Source organism: Manis pentadactyla, chromosome 14 (assembly GCF_030020395.1).
Source record: "Manis pentadactyla isolate mManPen7 chromosome 14, mManPen7.hap1, whole genome shotgun sequence".
NCBI lineage: Eukaryota > Metazoa > Chordata > Mammalia > Pholidota > Manidae > Manis > Manis pentadactyla.
The window spans coordinates 65,326,342-65,352,096 of NC_080032.1; the positions used below are offsets into that span (position 1 = coordinate 65,326,342).

General features: G+C 38.2%; 1 protein-coding gene across 1 annotated transcript in view; it reads right to left on the minus strand.

Annotated features, from left to right (window-relative positions):
* Positions 1–10,145: 10,145 nt before the first annotated feature.
* CLEC4A (C-type lectin domain family 4 member A) overlaps positions 10,146–25,755 on the minus strand; it is a 36,556-nt gene continuing 20,946 nt past the window's right edge. Inside the window, exons 4-6 of the mRNA XM_036909938.2 lie at positions 14,895–15,046; positions 13,666–13,781; positions 10,146–12,723 (exon numbers count right to left, since the gene is read on the minus strand). Coding sequence (XP_036765833.2) covers positions 12,576–12,723; positions 13,666–13,781; positions 14,895–15,046 — 416 coding nt within the window. The 3' untranslated portion in view covers positions 10,146–12,575. The remainder of the gene's footprint in view (positions 12,724–13,665; positions 13,782–14,894; positions 15,047–25,755) is intronic.

Here is a 25,755-nt window from a genome sequence, read left to right on the forward strand (position 1 = left end):
CAGTGAAGCATGGGAGTTTGTAAAGGTTGATAAACTGTGCCCTCTACCCGACTACAGAGGACTGTGAGAGGGAGGTAGGTCCCCAAAACTCCTTCAGGACTGAGTAGGTAGCCCTGGTGTCCAAAAGGAAAGAGATAGGCCTACCCACTACCACAGTGGTTACCCTGGGCTCCTGTACAGTGATGGTAGTGGTCAGGTGGAGGAGTCCCGGGCCCCCTCAATCATCAGTTACCAAACCCAGAAGGTCTACGTGTGGAGCGTTAGAGCTGGATGGCCTGGCACCTCTCGGTGTGCAAGGACAGTCAACAGCCCAGTGTCCCTCCTGATGGCACTTAGGGCATGGACCGGGAGGCTTCTGGGGATTTGGGCAGGCTCTAGCCCAATGACCCTTTTGACCACATTTGAAACAGGGACCAGGAGGTCCTCCTGGCTGCTTCTTAGGAAGTGAGGATACCTGAGCACCAGTAGTTGGGGTAGATTGAAACGCCTTAGCCAACATTTGATATTTTTGTTTACAGGTCTTTTCATCTCTTCCATTATATACTTTGAAGGCCACTGCCAGGACTTCTGCCTGAGGAGTTAAGGGTCCCTTCTCCAGATGTTTAAGTTTAGCCTTAATGTCAGGGAATCTCTGGGTGAAGAAGTAGGTCATTAATAATTGTCTCCCATCTGGGGTCTCAGGGTCTAGGTTTGTATATTGTAAAAGAGCTTTGGTGAGGTGGTCTAGGAACATAGAGGGATCCTCATTTTTATCCTGAATAACCTCTTGAAGTTTTTCATAGTTAATGGCTTTATTGGCTGACTTCCTGAGACCCACCAAGAGGCAGGTGATGAATTGATTTCGACTGGTGACTCCTCCTGCCGTATTATAGTCCCAGTTAGGGTCTCAGTCAGGAACCACCTCAGCACCAATGGGATGAGCTGTAGTAGTTTGGTGAACCTCATCGGCATGAGTTCTAGCCTGTTCCCAGACTCGCCTACACTCCTCGGGCAAAAGTGTGTTGGATAGGATCATGTGAATATCATGAAAGGTAAGATCATATGACTGAGTTAGGTCCTGGAACTCTTTTATGTAAATAGCTGGGTTGGAGGTGAAAGAGCCTAATCTTTTCTCAATTTGAGATAGGTTGGAGAGAGAGAAAGGGCCATGGACTTGGATGACGCCCTCTGTACCGGCTACTTCCCATAGTGGGGCTAGGATCTGGGTTCGAGAGAGAGTGATTGGAGGGCTTGGCACAGGACTGGGTGAGGGAAGGGGAACTGGTTGTGGAGGAGGAGGAGGTGCTGCGGCTCCTGCAACGGAACTAGGGGAGCTGGAAGGGTTGGGATTTGATCTTGCAGAGAAGAAAGGAGGTTGGGGTGGGAGAGGAACTGGTGGTTGAGGGGGAGCTGTAGGGGTTTGAGATTGGTAGGGAGGAGGTTCATCAGCAGGGTCAAAGTCAGAGGACTTGGTGGAAATTGGTGGGTGGTGGGGTGAAGTTTTTTAGAGCGAGGAGATGTTTAGGATTGCAAGGGAGGCAGAGAGAAGGCTTGGTTCAGAGGTCAGAGAAAGCCTGGATATATGGGATCTCTTTCCATTTGCCCGTGCGCTCACAGAAGTTGTATAAGTCACAGAGAATATTAGGATCTAAAGAGCCATTTGGAGGCAATTTAGACTGGTTGTCCAAAGAATATTGTGGCCAGATTTCATTACAGTAGTGAATAAGCTTAAAAGGTTTGAGGTCTGGAGTGAGGTGGAGGGGTTTTAGATTATTGAGTAAGCACCCTAGCGGTGAATCTGCGGGAATGGAGGGGCCAGATCCCATGATGAGAACAAGACCGTTCAGAAGTCACTGAGGCATCCTTGAGCGATTAAGAAGGTCGCAGAGAAGACCAGACACAGTTAGGGGGTCGTCACTACCTCTAACCAAGCAGTCAAGGTGAAAATGCAGAGGAGGCTCAGTACCTGATACCAGGAGTTTAGGTAGATAAAGGAAGACCGGGCCTCAGTGAATGAGGATTCTCGATATGGGGAGGCAGAGAAGGGTCGACTATAGGTATCAACCGTAACTTTGAAAGTCAAGGTTGGAGGTGCCCCTGTCCCAGAGGAGCCCTTGGGGGTGCCGGACACTCAATGGTCACTTCCCAGGTTCCAAAGGGACATTTAAGTTGACCATGAAGGGGAGACTCACCAAATGGAAGGCCGGTGTTGGGCGAGAAGACGAGCGACCAGGAAAATGGATGGTGAGCCTGTGGAGGAGGATCGGGCAGTGAAGGTTCCCAGAGCAGCTCAGGTTCCCGGAGGAAGAGCAAAGTCAGTGGGAGAACCTCATCCAAGTCATGGCACCAATGAAAGGGTATCTTGCCATGACCTTCCTTACCCAGAACGATTCAGAAGACATGGGCCCACACAAGAGATTTTATTATCTGAAAGAGAAAATGGCTGCCCCCAGAGAGAGGGAACAGCAGCTTGTGGTTGAGGAAGTGCATTTTTAAGGAGTAGGGGTAGGTGTATTCTGCATTGATGATTGGATCTTAAGGGGTGGGGGTCTTAGCGTGCCAGAATTTGCCTTCAAGATGTGTAGACAAATGTAGGATATTTATATCTGACTAGGGAGGAATGCCAAAACTAGCAATGGAGAAGATAATAACGAGTATGGATTGAAAATAGAATCACATATTATTAGAAAGAGTCAAAGTGGATTTTGTTCTGTTTTTGGCTTTGAACTCATTTAAAGGGGACATGAGAGGTCAATCAGCAATGGGAACCAAATCCCTTTCAAAGAAAGCCACCTGGGCTCTCCTTTTGAAAACTGGTGTCCATGACTGAATACAATAGACCCAATTTGATTCTTTTGTTTGGAAATTTAAAGACAATTAAATCAATAGTTGATGGCAAGCACTTGCACTAAGAAATATTTAGACTCAAATATTTTATTCACACAAATGTGTGTAAGATATTGTCAGATGTATAAGATATACAGCATCTCATTATTTTCAATTTATCAGATTATTATTGTTGTTTCCTATTACCAGTGGAAGTTCAAAATAAGTCATTTTGGGGACTATCTTCTGTTCCTGGGACTATATTAAGATTAGGATTAAGATATATTAATGAGGACTACCTAATTCCAACAAATTGAGGGAAGAATTGCTGATCATTGTTAATGTATCCGCAATGGCTATATGCTACCGCCATGGGCTTCATGTCCTCAGGGCCCTGGTAACTCCCCAGTGCTTTGAAACTGTCACTGGCCTGCTAATTTTTCTTGATATAACCATTGGTCCTCACAAAATAGTTCATCATTATTAAAAGTGGAACAGTTTGTGTAACCCTACATGATTTTGTTTTTCCTTAGTCCTTGTCAGAGGATTGCAATACTGAAGTTAAGTGATGGGAAGTTGAAATCTTCCTAAATAAGCAATGATTAAACTCTTCTGGGCCACTGACCCATTTGAGTTTCTGATGAAAGCTTCAAAGCCATTAATAGAATTTTTTCATAAATGCAGTAATACAAAAATTACATAACATTTTAATTTTAATTTCCTTAACATAAACAGTGCAAGTGATTTTTACAAAAAGTCCAACTTTTGTGCAAATATTAAGGTCCTGCATTAAACAAAAATAAATTAGTACCATATTGTACTAACAAAAAAATCTTAAATAATTATTTTTATCAAAAATACATCTTAATGATATGAGCTTGGCTAATTGTTGTTTGGCTATTATTTGGCTTAAATAAAGATGAACTGAGAGGTATGGGTAAACCAGGTTAGACCAACAATCCCAGACCTGGTTGCTCACCTTTCAATCATCTGAATCTCTCAAGATGAATTTAGCTGATTGAAGATTACTAATGCCCTTAACTGCCTACAAGAACCAAAAGTAATTCCTCTCTGAAAAAAGATAAGAAGGAATCACATTATTTGTACAGTGTTTCATACACAATATACAGAACTGAATCAAAAGTAATTACACACAGAGGGGGAAAAAAACCCACATGAATGAAAACCTGAAGAAACAATGGGCTATAGAAAAAGACCAGTGGGGTTCAAGATAGCAGAATGTTCAGATTAAGACTTTAAAATAAAATGCTTAAGGTGCTTTGAGATAAAAGAAAACATTGAGAATTTCTAAAGAGAATGATTCTTTTCAAAAAGAATTTGAAATTTTAGGATTGAAGAACACCATAACTGAAATTAAGTATTCAATGGTTGGGTTTAAGAGAAAATAAGGCAGGCTTCCAGTTTCCAATTCCACATGTGAAGAGCTTGGAAGTCACCAGTCTGTCCTAACAATAAGTAAAAAGTTGAAGAAACTGAGAAATCAACAAATCTTCCAAGATCTATGGGAGAGGTGAGGATGCAGAGCTAACCCCTGCATCCAGGACTGGAGACGGACAGGGCAGGACAGGGAAGACATGGCTGACTACAGCAGACTCATGAGTGGAAACTGCAGCAGGAAACACTGCCAGGGTCGGAAAATCTGAGCTGGAACTCATGAATTATAGAGGCAGTGTGGACAACTCAGAAAGTTAAAAACTCCAAGGTGACAACAGTCATTGCAAGACTGCCCCTTCACTTGCGAGACTTACCTCCAGGAGTCTGACCATACTCTCACAGTAAATATCAGAGGAAAACCCCATTGTGTTTCCATCAAAGTGAGGGAAAGGAACAATTTGAAGAGGCCAGAGCACTCTGTTGTTCTTGACAAGGCCTATTCACAGAACCTAGTTAACCAGTACATACTCTCGTGGACAATTATCAGAGCCTACATAACCTAGGAGAAGGGAAATACTGGACTCCATTCAGCTCTAGCCTTCTACTTGTGAGAAAGGAAACCCCCAACACCAGCCAGCTCTGGCCATCCTCTCCCATGTATAAGGGATAAGGGGAGGAGGAAAAAAATTGAGAGATTTTGTTCCCTGCAAACTGCTACATTTCCAGGCACATCTTCTGAAACTCTTCAAATAGGGCCATACATTTCATTAAAAATTTCCTGACACGGTGATCTACAATTCACTTACCTAAAAGGAAGAATAAACTAGAATCCTCAATGAATGTCAGAGTCATTTAATGAGCCAAGTACAACTTAGTTTGTAATCACTAGAGCTGGGCAAGATTTTTAAGTTATTATGTTTTTAAACAGAATGACCCTCACTCAAATTGAGGTAAATATTGCTCCAAAAAAGCAACAGCTTCACTGTTGGAATTTTGCTTTTGAAGTGTGTGTGGGGGGATATGTGTGTGTGTGTGTGTGTGTGTGTGTGTGTGTTTTAATTCCTTCCAGGAAATATTTCCTTACTCCAGTCAGGGTTGTCACTTCCTTTGAAACCAGTTGTTAAAAAAATCTATATATTCTAACTTCCTTATGTTTCATTACAAAATATTTGTTATCAGTCTACAATGAAAAGTTAGCACTTTATAAAATAAGATTGACATTTAAAAGATTATCAATGCTAGTCCCTTGAAGGTATTGGAATTTACAGAAAGACTGTAGCATTCAAAACATTTTATAAAATTCTGAAGCTTTTGATGCACAGTGACTGTAAAGGGGTTTATAGGGGGGACCTGGTATAGGGGAGAGCCTAGCAAACATAATAGTCTTCATGTAAGTGTAGGTTAATGATAACAAAAAAAAAAGAAAGAAAAGGGGGATTATTCCCTGATAGGATAAAACTAACTGTAAATCAACGATTAATGCATGCTTTAAATATCCTTAATTTTGATCACTTAAAGGGTGTCAGATGATCTGTTATGGAGATACATTTTTCTGATAATATTCCTTTCTCTTAAAAAAAAAAGCAGTTCCTGTGTGGTGACCTCCAATGAGTTCTACACAATGATATAAAGGGCATATCAAAGTGTGGGCAAAGGGTCTGTTTGTGTTTATACAGAGGATCAAAGCCTAATTTGGCTACCCCGAAAATGAACTAAGATACGATATGAAGAAGAACTTCCAACTCTCTGGAAGACTCATACCAGAAGATGATCATCAAAAAATCTCAACAAAGATCCAGGCGATGCTGCAGTTGTAGCTGCATTCATCCCACTGGTTCCTGGACTTGCCATGGGAATGAAGAAGGAGATATCTAAGCTGGCCTGTGCATACAGTAAAACAACAAATTTGACTGGACCTATACTGTTGGAACTCAACCAAGAATTAGGAGAAGTGCAAGTTGTAGCGCTCCAAAATCTAATGACTACAGACTATCTACTGTTAAAAGAACATATGGGATGTGAACAGTTCCCAGGAATGGGTTGTTTTAATTTGTCTGATTTCTCTCAGACTGTTCAAGTACAGTTGGACAATATCCATCATATGATAGATAAATTTTCACAAATGCCTAGGGTGCCTAACTGGTTTTCTTGGTTTCATTGGAGAGTGCTGGTAATTATAGATCTGCTTTGGTTATGTAACTGTATTCCTATTATGTTAATGTGTGTATGCAATTTAATTAGTAGTTTAAAACCTACACATGCTTAAGTTACTCTACAAGAAGATATGTCAAAGAAATAATCAATCATCTTCCCCTGTTTTCTTCTGTCTGCAACTTCTATAGCTTTTCTTCTTCCTTCCTAATTACAACCCTTAAATAGAATTCGTGCCTCATATCGAATTTACCAAGTATCGTAATTCCTCCAAGTGGTAAAGACACCTCAAGACAAATGCTGGGCATAGAAGCCACAGAGCATAAATCTGCAAAGAAGTAAAAAGCTAACCTTTTCAAACAATATTGCTTCCCTCTCACTTACCAACTTTACATTTCCCTGTATGGCCCCGGAAGATGACTGGTTAGCCAGAGACGGGTAAGATTCCTCAAGGGAGGAACAACCTAAGACAGGCACAGTCGCAGGGGGGTCATCAGGTGAGAAATTGGGGATCAACAGAGGTGAGGCTTAGAACCTCACCCCCCCTGTTCTGAGAGAAATCTTCTGCATATGTGGATGTTTTATTGCCCTTGTCTAGCTTGGATTAACACATAGTCTACAGGCACACACCTAATCATCTACATTTGCTCTCTTACAACACTAAACTATGTTTTCTACCTTTATGTTGCATCTACCTACCACTTCAGCACTTTATTAAAAATAATAATAATAATAAATAAATAATAATAAAGGGAGAAATGTGGGATCCACATATAAATCAAGTATAAAAATCAAACGAATATTCATATTTGACCTGATTGTTTATAGTTCATAATGCGTGATCAAAACCGAAAGATTCTGTGATGACTGCCCTTGTACTGTTCACCATGTAAGAACTTATCACTATGTAAAAATTTGTTCACCATGTAAGAACTTGTTCATTATGCTTCAGAAGATTGGAGACTGACGAGAATTAGGCTTGGGGTGGATTAATGATTGTGCATTGAGCATTGACTCCCCTATACAGAATTTGATTGTTGTTAACAACCATTTTATCAATAAATATGAGAGATGCCCTCTCAAAAAAAAAACAAAAAAACATGAGGGTAAATCCCCCCCCCAAAAAAATATTCTGAAGCTTTTGAAAGGCTCTTCTGGAATATTTGAAGAAAGGAAAGCCAAATTTCTTTTCCTAATTTACAGTTCACATTATAAAAAAATGTATTTTTAAAATAATTGTTTTGATTTCAAAATATACATTTGCAAATGGATAAACTGTGGTGTATATATATATATAATGGAATATTATTCAGCCATAAACAAAGAATGGAACCTTGTCATTTGCAACAGCATGGGTGGACATCAAGTGCACTATGCTAAAGTGAAATAAGTCATACTAAAAAATATCATATGAGATCACTTATATGTGAAATATTTAAAAAGGCAATATGATGAAGTAAAGATACTTTCCTCAACAAAAGGTGCTGAAACAATTAGACATCCATGTGCAAAACCAGGAATCTACACACAGACCTTACATCCTTCACAAAAAGTAACTCAAAATGGATCGTGGACTTAAATGTAAAATGCAAAACTATGAAACTCCCAGGAGATAACATGGGAGAATATCTAAACAACCTCGAGTATGGTGGTGCCTTTTTAGATACAACACCAAGACATGATCCATGAAAGAAAGAACTGATAAGCTGGACTTCATTGAAGTGAAAATTTTCTGCTCTGCAAAAGTGTCAAGAGAGTTATAAGACAAGTGACAGACTGGAAGAAAATATTTGCAAAAGATGTATCTGATAAAGGACTATTACCCAAAATACACAAAGAACTCTTAAAACTCAACAGTAAGGAAATACCCAATTAAAAATGGGCCAAACACATGAAAAGATGCTCCTCATTGCTAATCATCTGGGAAATGCAAGTTAAAACCACAATGAAACATCACCTCACACCAGTTAGAATAGTCACTGTTCAAAACACAAGAAATAACAAGTGTTGGTGAGGATGCAGAGAAATAGGAACCTTCCTACACTGTTGGTGGGAATGTCAATTGGTGCAGCCACTATGGAAAGCAGTATGGAGGTTCCTCAAGAAACTAAAAATAGAAATACCATACAGCCCAGTAATTCCACTTCTAGGAATTTACCCAAAGAAAACAAAATCCCTGATCCAAAAATATATATTCACTTCTATATTTATTGCTCTTTTATTTACAATAGCCAAGATACGGAAGTAACCCAAGTGCCCATCAGTAGATGAATGGATAAAGAAGAGGTGGTGCATATGCACAATGGAATACTATTAAACCATAAAAAGAAAAGAAATCCTGCCTTTTCCAACAATGTGGATGGAGCTAGAGGGTATTCTCAGAGAAGTAAGCCAGGTGGAGAAAGACAAATGCCATATGATTTCACTTACTTGTGGAATATGTAAATACAAGGCAAAACAGAATTAACAAAACAGCAGTAGACTCATAGACACTGAGAAGGGACTGGTGGTTACCAGGAGGGAGGGTTAGGATGGGTGGATGGGTGGGGAAGGTAAGGGGGATAAAGGGGCACAAAAATTCTCAAGCATAATGTAGGTAGGTCATGGGTATATTAGTACATGGAGAATACAGCCAATGATTCTGTAACATCTTCCTATGTTGACAGACAGTAGCTGTACTAGTGGGGGTGAGGATTTATAATATGGGGAACTGCTGAACCACTGTGCTGTACACTTGAAACTAATGTGTTTATATATCAGTACAAATCATGGGCCAAAGACCTGAACAGACACCTCACCAAAGAAGACAGACAGGTACAAATAAGCATGTGAAAATGTGCTCCACATTGTATGTGATCAAGGAAAAGCAAATGAAAACAATGAAATACCACTGTACACCTATTAGAATGGCCCAAATCAATTATTAGTCATGATGTGGAGAGACAGGAACTCTCAATCATTGTTGGTGGGAATTCGGAATGAAGGTATTTTGGAATACAGTTTTGAGGTTTCTTACAAACTAAAATACCTTTACCATACAATCCAGTAATCACATCCCCTAGTATTTACCCAAAGCAGTTGAAAATTTATGAGCACACAAAAACATGCACACAGATGTTTATAGCAACTTTATTAATAACTGACAGAACTTGGAAGCAACCACGAATGTCCTTCACTAAGTGAATGGATAAATAAACTGTGGTACATCCCACAGAGGAATATGTTCGATGCTAAAAACAAACAAGCTATCAAGCCACAGAAAGACATGGATGAACCCTTAAATACTTATTATTAAGTGAAAGAAACCAATTTGAAAAGGCTACGTGCTTTATAATTCTGACCATATGACATTCTGGCAAAGGCAAAACTATGGAGCAAATAAAAAGATCAATGGTTGCTGAGAGGAGGTGGAGAGAGATGAATAGGCAATTAGGGCAGTGGGAATACTCTGCATGATATTCTGGTGATGGGTCAGTAGGACGCAGGACTACGTAATTCTCTGTTCATATTCTTTGGGACATAGTCTTTGGGAGAGGGAGATTCGTTCTGACTCCTGGGAAGAAGGAAAGGTGATTCATTAGCATGACTTGGAAAATTCCTGTGTGTCCTAAGCCAACCACTCAGGTGATTGTTTTGATTGCCTTGGGTTAATCAATATCCACCCACAGAGCTGGATGTGAGATCCCAAAACACATGGGCTGCACAAAAGATAGACATTTCTTTCTCTGAACAATGCAGACATTTATTTGTAAGGAGAAGGGATAAAGAGGTCAACAATATGTACCACAAGACTAAACACTGGTTCTTTATTATCAAGTTCCATTTGCTACAATTTTAACTGATGCAGAGCATTTCACTGTGCAGACAGAACATGATTTCAAACCCTTTTACTGGACATTTGGCTTATAAATTTGAATTCTTACATTACTATCTCCATACTTGAGTCATTGAATTCATCTTTGACAAAGTGTTCATGATTGACAATTTCCATTTTAACAAAGAAAGAAGTATTACTGCATGTTTCAGTATTAAATCATCTAAACAAAATGACATTAAATAGGCCCTAAGAGTTTTCAGGTGTCAGCAGATTCCCACCATCAGAGAAATCATCCAGGATGATCATTTTAATTCCAATGGGCAAAAGCTAGTACTGTGCATTCAGTGTCAGCTTCATCTTCTACTTACTAAGTGGCAGATTGACCAAAAGGGCTTCAAGTGTTGGTAGACTCCTTTGTTTCCAGGATTATTTGCTTTTAACAGCAACTGTAAAGATGAAAATAGAGCCTCAAATTCTAAGTTATATTTCATTTACAGACTTAAACATATCTGCCAAATAAACCAACACATAAACACATTTTATTCTAACAGTTCTGAATGGAGCCTGTCTTTTTCTTTCACCTTATAGAGAACATGTACCTAAACTTTAATTAAGCATTTTGAGATTCATCTTCTAGAAGAGTGATCTCAGAACAATTTCTGATTGCACACCTTTAACAATAAAAATAATGTAGCATATGCCCATTTAATATTGAAAATTTATTTAAGAACCACATACCTATGATATAATATAATATGCCCACTATACAATAATAGGAATTAAATGATAAAAAGTCAACACCTTAATATTGCATTTTATTCACTAAGGTAAAATTCATGTACTCTCATTTTAAAATTGTCACTAATCTTTTTAGAGACAGCAGCATGATTGAATATATGTCACTATTTTCAGAATTTGGTTCAAAACTGTAACATAGGTCAAAGGTGTTTCAGTTATATATTGTTGAATAATAAACCACTCCCAAAACTTAGTGGCTTAAAGTGATTTTATTATTTTTCACAATTCTGTCCACTGATTGGGAGTCAGTTGGATGCTTCTTCACTTTAATACCACTCTTTAAACACAAATATTACATGAAATCTATTGCCCACAGTCTTGACTTACTGATGCTCCAGGGAAAATTAAAGAAAATAGGATCTGAACCACATTCAGAAAATATAAGGTGGGAGTTAGAGAAAAGACCCAGCAGTGACTAATAATCACCATTCTCCATTTTGCTCCAGTTCAAGTACATCCTCTATTCTGCCAATCAAAGGCATTCAGTAAACGTTCTTTATGCCCTCCCTTTACACTATCCCCATATTAATGAAATGATAATGGGAAAAGCTCATTATAAATAAGTTCCCCTAGAATTCTCCCAGAATTGTTAGTAAGTTGCTCTCTGAGAAGTAAACCGATAAATTCTATACATGATGGATAAGATCAGACTGTATAAAAATTCCTCATTTTCAGATATAGTCAGAAAATGAGTGGCAAATGTAATTACTCAGTTGCATCAAGATAATCAGAGTGAATCTCAGAAGGTCATATTGGAAAAGCCATGGCTAGAATCAGCTTTATCATGATCAATTACAATTACCATATTAAGGCAATGAATAACAGGCTTAGTTGCAAACATGATGTATTTTATATTATAGTAAAAAGAAAATCATCTGTAAGAACTTTAGTAAACAGGGAAATATAAATAAACCAGGAGCCATGTTGAGTGGAAATTCACATTTAGAAACTATAAAACAAGAAAAAACTACCAGAATACTAGATGAATACAGATCCATGTCCTCTTATCAGTAATAACTTCTAATCTCAGTTCTCTAATTTTAAATCTCTAATACTCGATTTCTGATTTCCCTTGGCCTGTACCCTGCTGTTAAGTGAAAGTCCAAGACCCAACAGAGAATGTTAATGATTCCTAAGAGTCTCCTGGGCCAAAGCTGGAACTTAACTTCCATTGATGTGCATGATATTGAACTGTTACAGAATATGCTTTCACTTAGAGGTACTAAGGATGTCTGGGAGAAATGGAAAGTAATGGTTGGGATTATCTTGCTTTTGACCAACTCATAAAGAGAAAAATCCAGACAGACAGAGGAGCCACATCACATAACTATAAAAGTACCTAACCCCTTAGGAGTCTGACAAAGAGGAGAGGAGGTGCATGCTCCCCCACTGGTCTCCAGTATAAGGTCTGAACATGGGAAATGTTCAATATATGTTCATTTTATAAATGAATGTGTACACTGATTCTATCAAAAGTGGAATGGGTGACAGCCTACTGAAAAATTCTATGGAGATCCTTCACACAAGACTTCACATGGGTAGAAAAAGCAAATCAGCTATTATAATGGTGGATACCAATTCAACCACATGCTCATGCAGAATGTTTAATTCACAGGTAGATCTTCCTCATTTTGCAGAGTGACATCTGTTGTTCACGGCAAGGGATATCATTCCAGCCCCAGGATCTTGAATAAGAACGAAAATTTAGCAAAACACAACCCTCCTCAGGATTACTGGGTTCACCTGAGTGCCAGAATCTGAAAGGGAAAAAAACGATGAGGATGTTTTTTTAATAGTGCTTTGAAAAGGCTTAGAGACAGTTGGGGAAGGGGCTGTGGTTGAACTGTGTAGAAGCCAAGGTCAGATATGCCCACATCATTCTTTCCCCACTTCCACACAGTTTCTCTTCATCTAAGTCTCTGGCATTTCCTTTCAAAGCTGTGCTTCTCTCACCCAGCACTGTCTTCTGATTGTATTAAAGATTCTCCCAGCAGACATCCCAGAGGCTCCCTTCTATCTGTCCATCATTATGTCCTGCTCCCAGGGGACTGTCCATAGTGACAAAAAGATTTCACCCTAGAACCAAGTGTCACTGTAGCTTCTTTTCTTTGGGCACCTGCTTTTGGAGACTGAAGAACTAGTTAAAACCTCTGAATCTGCTATGATCCCTGTTATCCTGGACAAGTAATTTAATTTTCCTAATTTCCATATTTTAAAAAGAGACTACAATAATATTCCTACATGTTTCACACAGTGATGTGAAGATCAAAGGTGGTAATGTGCTAAAATATACTAAGGTACTCAATTTAAAAAGACCCCATAATTATGAGATATCATAGGTATCAGAATTTAGCTTATTAGTTTTATGAGAGATATTAAATCTTAATAATTAGTTGTGGTCTTAATTGGCATGAATTTTTGTTATGTTTAGAGATATAATGTATGGTAAAAGCAGGGTTTTTTGGTATCAAATTGAGCTAAGTTTGAGGACCACAGTTCCCACTGCTGGATAACCTCTGCTGAGTTACCAAAACTCTTAAAACTCAGTTTCTTCATCTCTAAGTGGGAAAAACATTAATGTGTATCTCATAGAGTTCTTGTGATGATTCAATGGGAAGAGTGAGATATTTTATGTAATAACTGATGGTTGGAACACCCTAAAATTCCTGTATGACCAAAGACAGGATTCCTATACTCACGTGACACTTTGACTGTACTGCGTCTGATCAACCCACTGCCACTGGTGCTTCCCCTCTGGGTCTGACAGTCCTATAAAATAAGCATGTTGTGTATACAGATTCTTGGTAATGAAATCCTGAGGGAAGAAAAGAAAGGAGTCAGAACCTTTAAATATTCAGCTAGAACTGAGTTCCTATGGCCTGAGGAAGAAGAAAAGGGGAGGACCCAGGAGGAGCCACTCCCTGGAGGGCGGCCCTGCCCAGGAGCCCAAATCTTCCCTGGCTGAGCAGAACAGGATCAAAGATATCACTAGCAAGCATGATGTTTGTCTTAGTCTTCTCAGACTGCTGTAACAAAATTGCACAGACTGGGTGGCTTTTGAACAATAGAGGTTTATTTCTCACAGTTCTGGAGGCGGGAAGTCCCAGATCAGGGTACTAGCGTGGTTGGGTGAAGGCTCTCTTCCTGGTTTGTAGCTGGCACCTTCTCACCATGTCTTCACATAATGGAAGGGGCAAGGTAGCTGTGTGTGGTCTCATTTTTATAAGAACACTAATTCCATTCATGAAGGCTCCATCCTCATTACCTCCCAAAGACCCCATCTCCTAATACTATCATCTTTGGGGGTTAGGATATCAAAATATGAATTTTGGGGACACAAATATTCAGAACACTGCAATGTTCAATACCTATGGAAGCACTTTCTATCCATGACCATAATGAATTCTCATCTCAGACTCACTTCCCCTCTTTTCTTCACTAAGAGATGGTAATGAAGACATGGTGCAAAGTGATGCATTAGAAAATGTTTGCAGATTAAATCTTTTTCCTTTCATAACTTTGGAAATTCTTTAACTTCATTTCTGATTGTTGATTGTGACTCCTCATGATTGAACTTTATTTCCCTATTTGATCTGATAGCCCTCCTCTGTTAAAAAGTTAACAATTTACAAAACATTTGCATGTTGAACTAATAAACTGATATTTCGGTCTGACATATTTTTATCCTTCTACTCCAACTCCACATTTTATAGTATAGATTCCCCAATTTATTTTGGAAGAGGCTAATTTACAGAAACAGGAAGAAGGTATGGAATTTAAAGGCCTTGGTAGCCTTTCCTAATCATTTTGCCAAGAGCCTTCTGTCATAGCACCATTATCCCCAAACAATAAAACAAAAAAATAGACAAGAGAGGTGTATGTACAAAAGCCAGGTAGGGCTCCTGGGTCCATTATCTATAGTAAGTACCTGCTCATCCTTGCTGTTGATCACCAGTAGGTGAGCCTTCATTCCCAAGCAGTTCTTCTCACTTTCAGTCCAATTTTTTACTACAGTAGAAATAAAGTAGCAGTTGGAACCAAATGGCTTCCAATTCTTTGGGCAGCAGCTCCAGTCTTTCTCTGTATTGAGAGAATATATAAATGTGTATTATAATAAAAGTAATTTTTTAAGTGTGTGTATTATTAAAACTAAAGACCAAGGGAGACCACACAGAAATTGGAACTGCCATTTCACCCAGCAGTAACATGGAGTCACTGCCCATCTGGTGTCAAGGAAGTCAAGTCCACCTACATCAGGCAGTGACAAGGCAGAGACCCCTTTCCCTTGCCAGAGGGGTGTCAGGAAAATCCAACTAAAACAGAAGGTTTAAATAAGATCCAGACTCTCAGAACATAATATAAAAATGTCCATGCTTCATTGGAAAATCACTCATTATACCAAGAACCATGAAGTTCTCAGAATTAATTTTTAAAAAAGAAAATATATGTCAATACCAAGATAACAGAGATACTAAAATTATTTGACAAAGATTTTAAAGAAAGTATGACAAACATGCTTCAACAAAAAAGAACAAATATGTTTGAACCTAATGAAAAAATAGAAAGCCTCAGCAAAGAAATAGAAAACTTCAGCAACTTAAAGCACAAAGAAAAACCAAACAAATATTATAATTGAAGAAGATAATAACCAAAACAAAAAGCTCAGTGGATGAGCTCATCAGCAGAATGGAGAGGACAGAGAAATAAGTGATTTGAAAAACTAAGCGAAATTATCCAATCAAACAATAGAGACAAAGTAGACTAAAAAGAGTAAATAAATAAATAAATAAATAGTCTTTCAGTTTCCATTTTGGCATGTAAGAAAGAAGCTTGGAAGTCACTACTCCATTCTAACAACAGGCAAAAAGCTGAACAGAGTATCAACAACCCTTCACAGAGCAAACCACTGCCTTCAAAATTGGAAAAGCAAATACAGAGAATTACAGCTTACTGGATCAGAAACCCAGGAGCTGAAACCTGCATGGGAACCAGCCCCAGGGTAGAGAAACCTGAACTGTAATTGCTGAACTGTTGTAAGGTCAGTGTGGACAAATCTAATGAAAAAAATTCCAGGATGATCCAGTCAGCGATGGAGAAGGGCAAAACTTTTGAGTTTACCTCCTTGAGCTCTGCCAGGTTCTCACTGTGAATATCTGAGAAAAGTCCTCTCATGCTTCTGGCAAGAAGAGGGGAATATGTACCATTTTGAAATATACCAGTGCATTCTATTCTCAACAAGGTTTGCCCTCAGGAGAAACTATCTTACCAGAGCCTAGCCAACTGTGGTTTTATCAGAGCCTGACTAAGGAAAGGGAAATACCCAACTCCAACCCACTCTAGCCATCTGTTCCACTTTAAGACAGGTGAACAAAACAACTGAGAAGCACTTTACATTCAAAGCCCAGAGGCAAAGACTCACTGAAAAAATAAGACCAGGCATAGAACTGTAAAATGCTTCCCCTCCCTGCACACACCTCACCACCACATTACTAAAGGTGTATTTATACAAGTTCCTTTTACTCAGTATGTCATGTACAGCTAATGAGAAAAAATTACAAGACATACTAAAAGGCAAAACAAAACAAAAACAAAAAGACCCACAGTCCAAAGACTCCACTCCAGAACTACTAGAACTAATATCTGAATTCAGCAAAGTTGCAGGATACAAAATTAACACACAGAAATCTGTGGCTTTCCTATACACTAACAATGAACTAATAGAAAGAGAAATCAGGAAAACAATTCCATTCACAATAGCATCAAAAAGAATAAAATACCTAGGAATAAACCTAACCAAGGAAGTGAAAGACTCATACCCTGAAAACTACAAGGCACTCTTAAGAGAAATTAAAGAGGTCACTAACAAATGGAAACTCATCCCATGCTCCTGGCTAGGAAGAATTAATATTGTCAAAATGGCCATCCTGCCCAAAACAATATACAGATTCAATGCAATCCCTATCAAATTACCGACAGCATTCTTCAATGAACTAGAACAAATAGTTCAAAAATTAATATGGAAACACCAAAGACCCCAAATAGCTAAAGCAATCCTGAGAAGGAAGAATAAAGTGGAGGGGATCTCACTCCCCAACTTCAAGCTCTACTACAAAGCCACAGTAATCAAGACAATTTGGTACTGGCACAAGAACAGCGCCACAGACCAATGGAACAGAATAGAGACTCCAAACATTAACCCAAACATATATGGTCAATTGATATATGATAAAGGAGCCATGGACATACAATGGGGAAATGACAGTCTCTTCAATAGATGGTGCTGGCAAAACTGGACAGCTACATGTAGGAGAATGAAGCTGGATCACCGTCTAACCCCATACACAAAAGTAAATTCAAAATGGATCAAAGACTTGAATGTAAGTCATGAAACCATAAAACTCTTAGAAAAAAACATAGGCAACAATCTCTTAGATATAAACATGAGTGACCTCTTCTTGAACATATCTCCCCAGGCAAGGAAAACAACAGCAAAAATGAACAAGTGGGACTATATCAAGCTGAAAAGCTTCTGTACAGCAAATGATATCATCAATAGAACAAAAAGGTATCCTACAGTATGGGAGAATATATTCATAAATGATAGATCCGATAAAGGGTTGACATCCAAAATATATAAAGAGCTCACACACCTCAACAAACAAAGAGCAAATAATCCAATTAAAAAATGGGCAGCAGAGCTGAATAGACAGTTCTCTAAAGAAGAAATTCAGATGGCCAACAGACACATGAAAAGATGCTCCACATTGCTTGTCATCAGAGAAATGCAAATTAAAACCACAATGAGATATCACCTCACACCAGTAAGGATGGCTACCATCCAAAGACAAACAACAACAAATGTTGGCGAGGTTGTGGAGAAAAAGGGAACCCTCCTACACTGCTGGTGGGAATGTAAATTAGTTCAACCATTGTGGAAAGCAGTATGGAGGTTCCTCAAAATGCTCAAAATAGAAATACCATTTGACCCAGGAATTCCACTTCTAGGAACTTACCCTAAGGATACAGCACTCCAGTTTGAAAAAGACAGATGCACCCCTATATTTATCACAGCACTATTTACAATAGCCAAGAAATGGAAGCAACCTAAGTGTCCATCAGTAGATGAATGGATAAAGAAGATGTGGTACATATACACAATGGAATATTATTCAGCCATAAGAAGAAAACAAATCCTACCATTTGCAACAACATGGGTGGAGCTAGAGGGTATTATGCTCAGTGAAATAAGCCAGGCGGAGAAAGACAAGTACCAAATGATTTCACTCATATGTGGAGTATAAGAACAAAGAAAAACTGAAGGAACAAAACAGCAGCAGAATCACAGAATCCAAGAATGGACTAACAGTTACCAAAGGGAAAGGGACTGGGGATGATGGGTGGGCAGGGAGGGACAAGGGTGGGGAAAAAGAAAGGGGGCATTACGATTAGCAAGTATAGTGTTGTGGGGGGGTATGGGGAGGGCTGTGCAACACAGAGAAGACAGGTGGTGATTATACAGCATCTTGCTATGCTGATGGACAGTGACTGTAGTGGGGTATATGTGGGGGACTTGGTGAGGGGGGAGCCTTGTAAACATAGTGTTCTTCATGTAATTATAGATTAATGATAGCAGAAATAAATTAAATTAAATTTAAAAAAGACCCACAGTCTGAAAAGCCAGAGCAAGCATCAGAACTTGACTCAGATGTGTCAGAGATGTTGGAAATATCACACCAGAATTTAAAACAACTATGATTAAAATGGTAAGAGCTTTAATGAACAATGCAGACAGCATGCAAGAACAGCTGGGCAATATGAGCAGAGAGATGGACATTCCAATAAGGAACCATAAAGAAATGCCAGAGATCAAAAATACTACAAGAAAAAGGAAAAGTGCCTTTAGTGAGTTGATTAGTAGACAGGTCATAGCTGAGTAAAAGAAATCTCTGAGCATGAGAATATCTCAATAGAAGCCTCCAAAAATAAAAAGCAAAGAGAAAAAAAAATGAAAGAAAAAAAAGTCAGGCCAGGATATCCAAGAAATGTGGGGCAGATACAAAAGGTGTAACATTTACATAATGGGAAAATTAGAAGGAGAATAAAGATAAAAAACAGAAGAAATATTCAAACAATAAGGTTCAAAAATTTCCCCAAAATTAATGACAGATATCAAATTTCAGATATGGGAAGCCCAAGAAAACACCAAGCAGGATAAATGCTGAAGAAAAATACACCTCAACATATCATATTCAACTACAAAGTCTAGTAAAATCAGACAGAATCAAATCAAAGACAAAGAAAAATCCTTAAGGAAGCCAGAGTAAAAAAAATCAAGCTCCTATAGAGGAGCAAAGATATTACAGCAGATTTCTCAGAAACCATGGAAGCAAGAAGAGAGTGAAGTGAAAATTTTAAAGTGTTGAGAGAAAAAAATTCCACCCTAATTCTGTACCCTGCAAAATTAATCTTCAAAGATGAGGATAAAAAAAGGACTCCTTCAGAAAACAAAAGTTGAGGGAATTTGATGCCACTAGATCTGCATTCCAAGAAATGTTAAAATAAGTTCTTTAGAGAAAAGGAAAAATAATATAGGTCAGAAAAACATGGATCTACATTAAAAAGGATGATTACCAAAGAAGGAATAATGAAGGTAAAATAAGAACTTTAATCTTTTGTATTCTTAATTGACTTAATATATGACAGTTTGCTCAAAATTATAGCAAAAATATATGAAATTATGTATGCTAATGTATAAATGAAACAATAGCAATGAAACAAGAAACAAGAAAGAGGAAGTAGTATCACTATGTTACTTTAAGCTACTCTCTTGAATCAAAAAGAATAAAATACTTACAAATAAATCTAACCAAGGAGGTGAAAGACCTGTACGCTAAAAACTATAAGACACTCATGAGAGAAATTAAAGAAGACACCAATAAATGGTCATCTATCCTGTGCTCGTGGATAGGAAGAATTACTATTGTCAAAATGGTCATCCTGCCCAAAGCAATTTGAAGATTCATTGCAATCCCTATCAAAACACCAATGGTATTTTTCAATGAACTAGAACAAATAATCCCAAAATTCATATGGAACCACAATATAGCCAAAGCAATCCTGAAGAAGAACAACAAAGCTGGGGGTATTCTTCTCCCTGACTTCAAGCTATATCACAAAGCTACAGTAATCAAAACAGAATGGCACTGGCACAAGAATAGACCCATAGATCAACAGAACAGAACTCAGAACCCAGAAATAAATGCATACATATATATATATATGGTCAATTAATATACAATAAAAGAACCATGAATATACAATGGGGAAATGACAGCCTCTTCAATAACTGGTGTTGGGAAAACTGGACAGCTATATGAAAGAGAAGAGAATGAAACTGTATTACTGTCCAACTCCATACACAATAGTAAACTCAAAATGGATCAAATACCTAAATGTAAGACATGAAGCCATAAACTCTTTTAAGAAAACATGAGCAAAAACCTCTTGAATATAAGCATGAGAAATTTTTTCCTGGACACATCTGCCCAGGCAAGGGAAACAAAATAAAAAATAAACAAGTGGGACTATATCAAACTAAAAAGCTTCTGTACAGAAAAGGACACCAGCAGCAGAACAAAAAGGCAACCTACAGTATGGGAAAATATATTCATAAACAATTCATCTGGTAAGGGGTTAACATCCAAAACACAGAAAGAGCTCATATGCCTCAACACCCAAAAAACAAACAACCCAACTAAAAAATGGGCAGAATACCTGAACAGATATTCAGAATACCTGAACAGATTTCAGAGAAGTACAAATGGTCAAAAGACACATGAAAAGATGTTCCACATTACTAATCATCAGGGAAATGCAAATTAAAACCACAATGAGATATCACCTCACACCAGTTAGGGTAGCCACTATCCAAAGGACAAGAAATAACAAATGCTGGTAAGGATGTGGAGAAATGGGAACCCTCCAACACTGTTGGTTGGAATGTAAATTGCTGCAAATGTTGTAGAAAGCAATATGGAGGTTCCTCAAAAAACTAAAAGTAGAAATACCATTTGACCCAATAATTCCACTTCTAGGAATTTACCTGAAGAAAACAAAATTCCTAATTCAGAAAGATATATGTTCTGCTATGTTTATCACTGCTTTATTTATGATAGCCAAGATATGGAAGCAACCTAAGTGTCCATCAATAGATGAATGGATAAACAAGATGTGGTACATATATTATTCAGTCATGTGGAATATAAATAAAGCAAAACAGAATGAACAAAACAGCAGTAGACTTACAGACACTGAGAAGTGACTAGTGGTTACCATAGGGGGAGGGTGGTGGTGGGTGGGTGGGAAGGGTGAGGTGGATAAGGGGCACAAAAATTCTCAATCATAATATAAGTCGGTCAAGGTGATAATGGTACAGCATGGCAAATATAGTCAATGATTCCATAATATCTTTCTATGTTGACAGACAGTAATCACACTAGTGGGGGATGAGGATTCAATAATATGAGTAAGTGTTAAATCACTCTGTTATATACTTGAAACCAATATAAGATTGTATATCAATGATACTTCAATAAAAAAATAAGTCATATGATCATCTCAATACATGCAGAAAAAGCATTTGACTAAACATAACATCCTTCACGATAAAAACCCTCAACAGATTAGTTATAGTTATGGAATATATCTCAACATAATAAAGTTTATATACAACAAATCCATAGCTAACATCATACTCAATGGAGAAAAATTGAAAGCTTTTTCTCTAAGATCAGGAACAAGATAAAGATCTCCACTCTCACCATTTTTATTCAACATAGTACTGGAAGTCCTAGCTAGAGTAATCAGTGAAACAAAGAAATTAAAGGCACCAAAAAATGAAAGGAAGAAGTAAAATTACTGCTATTTGTTGATAATATGCTCTTACATATTGAAAATCCCAAATATTAAACTGTTACTAATAATAAATCAGTAAGTCTAATAATGAATTCAGTAACATTGCAGGATATAAAGTCAATATACAGAAATCAGTTGCTTTTCTATACACCATGGACTAAATGCTCCAATCAAAGGACACAGGGTGACTAAATGGATGAAAAAACAAGACCCATCATATGCTGCCTACAAGAGACTCACTTCAGACCTAAAGACACAGACTGAAACCAAAGAAATAGAAAAAGACATTCTGTGTGAATGGAAAAAAAAAAACCTGGAGTAGCTGTACTTATATCACTAATAAGAGACAAATAAAGATAATGATTAAGCATTCAGTACAGCAAGGAGATGCAATAATTGTAAATATCTACACACCCAACAGTGAAGCACCTAGATATATGAAACAAACATTAACAGACACAAAGGGAGAAATTGATAGTCATACAATAATAAGATGGGACTTTAACACCCACTTACATCAATGGATAGATCATCCAGACAGAAAAATCAATAAACTGGAAATGAATCACAAGAAAAAAACTGGATAAAACACAAAGGTGGAGTCTAAGCAACATGTTACTAAACAACCAATGGGTCAATGAAGAATAAAAGAGGAAATCAAAAAATAATTCAATAATAATGAAAATAGAAACAAGATCCTTCAAAATCTTTGAGATGCAGCAAAAGCAGTTCTAAAGGAGAGGTTTATAGTGATACAAGCCAACCTCAGGAAATAAGGAAAATCTCAAACAATCTAATCTTACACCTAAAGAAACTAGAAAAAAGAACAAAGCCCATATTAGTAGAAGGAAGGAAATAATAAACACCAGAATGAAAATAAATAAAATAGAGACTAAAAGAAATATATAAGATCAATGAAACTAAAAAAATACAAAAGATCAATAATAGCTGGTTATTTGAAAAGGTAAACAAAATTGATAAACCTTTAGTTAGTCTCATTAAGAAACAGAGGTCCCAAATAAAATAAAATCAGAAATGATAAAGAGAATTTACAACACCACAGAAATACAATTTTAAGAGACTACTATGAAAAATTATACGCCAACAAACTGGACAACCTAGAATAAATGGATAAATTCCTAGAAACATGCAATCTTCCAAGACTAAACCAGAAAGAAATAGAAAACTTGAACACCAGAAACAAGTAACAAAAGAGAACCAGCAATCAAAAGACTTCCAACAAACAAAATTCCAGGACCACATGGCTTTACAGGTGAATTCTACCAAATATTTAAGAGTTGACAACTATCCTCAAGATACTCCAAAAAGTTGAAAAGGTAGGGAAGTTTTCAAATTCCTTCTATGAGGCCAGCATCATCCTGACCGAAAACCTGACCAAGACAATATAAAAAAGAAAATTACAGACTAACATCTGTGATGAACATAGACACAAATCCTCAACAAAATACTAGCAAACTGAATTCAGAAATACATTAACAAGATCATTCCCCACAACCAAGTGGGATCTTTTCTAGGGATGCATGGATGGTTCAATATTCACAAAGCAATCAATGTGATACCCCACCTTAACAAAAGAAAGGATAAACATAATATGATGATCAGATGGAAATTAGGAACATGTTATTAGAAAGTGGAGGAAGGGCAATTCTTATTATAAAATGACAAAAAATTTGCTGAATTTGTTCTAATATTTTGTGGTAAGTAGAACTTGTGAGTGACATTAGATATTTAGCTGAGAAGATTTCTAAGCAAGATGTTAAAGCTGTTGGACTGATTTCTCCTTACTGCTTATAGTAAAATGCAAAAGGAAAGAGAGAGATTGAAGAAAATGCTGAGCAAAAAGGAGCCAGAACTTGATCAGGAAAATTCTCTCTCCATACTGTAAAAAATGAGGAAGTGTGTCCTGGAGAGAACACAAAGGATGTGGCTGGACAATTACTCTATAGATTACCCATGGATTCAATGAGACATGTCAGCTGAAATCAGAAACTGAAATAGGACTATACTAGCCCTAATACTGCCAACTGAGACTAAAGGGGACAGAGAAAATAAGAAGAATGAAGGAAATCTAGTGAGTTTCTGTTATTCTACTGCATGAGAAAATAGAGCTATTTGCTTCAGGCATGCATTCTTTTTTTCTAATATTCAGGTACCTACAATGAAATGTATAAATCTTAGTGCACAGCTAGATGGGTTTTTACATGTGTATATACTCATGTATCCATCACCCAGATCAAGATATAAAACATTCTAATTTTTTTCCCTTCCACCTATTTTACTCATCCCCCCAACCCCTCTCCCCTATGCCAACCACCAGTCTGTTCTGTGGGTCTCAGTCTGTTTGTTTTGTTTGTTCTATTTTTTAGATTCCACATATAAATGAAATCATATGGTATTGTCTTTCTCTGTCTAACTAATTTCACTTAACATAATACCCTCTAGGTCCAACCATGTTGTCAAAAACTGCAAGATTCTCTTTGATGGCTTAGTAGCATTCCTTTGTATATATGTACCACATCTTCTTTATCTATTCATGCAAAGACACACAGGTGGCCAATAGACATGAAAAAAATGCTCAATATCACCAATCATCAGAGAAATACAAATCACCAACCACAATGAGATACCACCTCACATGAATCAGAGTGGCTGATAATCAAAAAAAGAAGAAATAACAAAGTGTTGGCAATGATGCGGAGAAAAGGGAACCCTCACACACTAATGGCAGAACTGTAAATTGGTACAACCACTCCGGGACGCATTACAGAAATTTCTTTAAAAACATGCACTATCATTTAAGGGAAGAATGACTCAAAGGTGATTCAGAATTCATCAGGCCCTCCATTCCCACCACAAGTGGGTAAGGCTGTTTCCTTAGTTTCAGAGATTAGGGAACCTCCTCAGTTTCAGTGGGCCAGTATGCTGCTGCCAGTGCCTCAGTGGCAAGGCTGCCCACAGAGTCATGGAACAAAGCCATTATTAAGACCACAGGGATGATACTGCCATTTCAGTGGGCACAGAGAACAGAGCAGCAGCCAAAGAAGATTATTCTAAGCCCTTAAGATCCAGTGGAATTTGCCTTGCTAGGTTTTAGACTTGCTTGGAACACATCATCCCTCTCTTCCCGATTTCTCTCTTTTGTAATGGGGATGTCTATCTTATGTTTGTCCTTGAAGGGCCCCCACCAGTAAGATGGCGAACTTCCGGCTTCTCTTCCGGGTCCTCAGTTCCCGACGGCGCCACCTAAAGACCTATCACCTCTCTCCCCACTCCCACTCCCAGCATCTAGCCAATAGCCACCAGCCCCGTAGAAGTGACACCACAATCACCCCATGCCCCTTCCTATATAACCCAGCACCTTTCCCCAATAAAGCGGATTTCTCCGGTGAATTGCTGCTGTGTGTCGCTCCTTTCCTTTCATTGGTGCCTAAACCCAGGAGACGGGACACCCCAACTGGGCCCCGTCTTCCCCCCGACACCAGCAGCAGCTTGCCCTCATCCTCTTTTTCCGGCGCTGGCTCCTCACACTCACCACTCCTCTTTGGCCTTTGGGTAAGTTTTCCCCCTGGAGCGGGCCACTCTTCCCCGAGCTATCGCAGCGCCATTGACTGTGATCGTCCGGCAAGGCCCTGACGCTCAGGGACAAAGAAAGAACTCTTCCCGCCTCCGGCCTTCACGGCTGCAGCGGACCCTCAGGCCCCTCCTCCAACAGCCATAAATGAGGTGACTCCTTTTCCACTCCTTTCTTCCATTTTACCTGCCAAAATCCGTTCTGTCCGCCGAAAACTCCTAGTACTAAGTACCTCGGACTCCGGCACTCTGCCTTCTTAGAGAAGTCTGGGTGACGACCCACA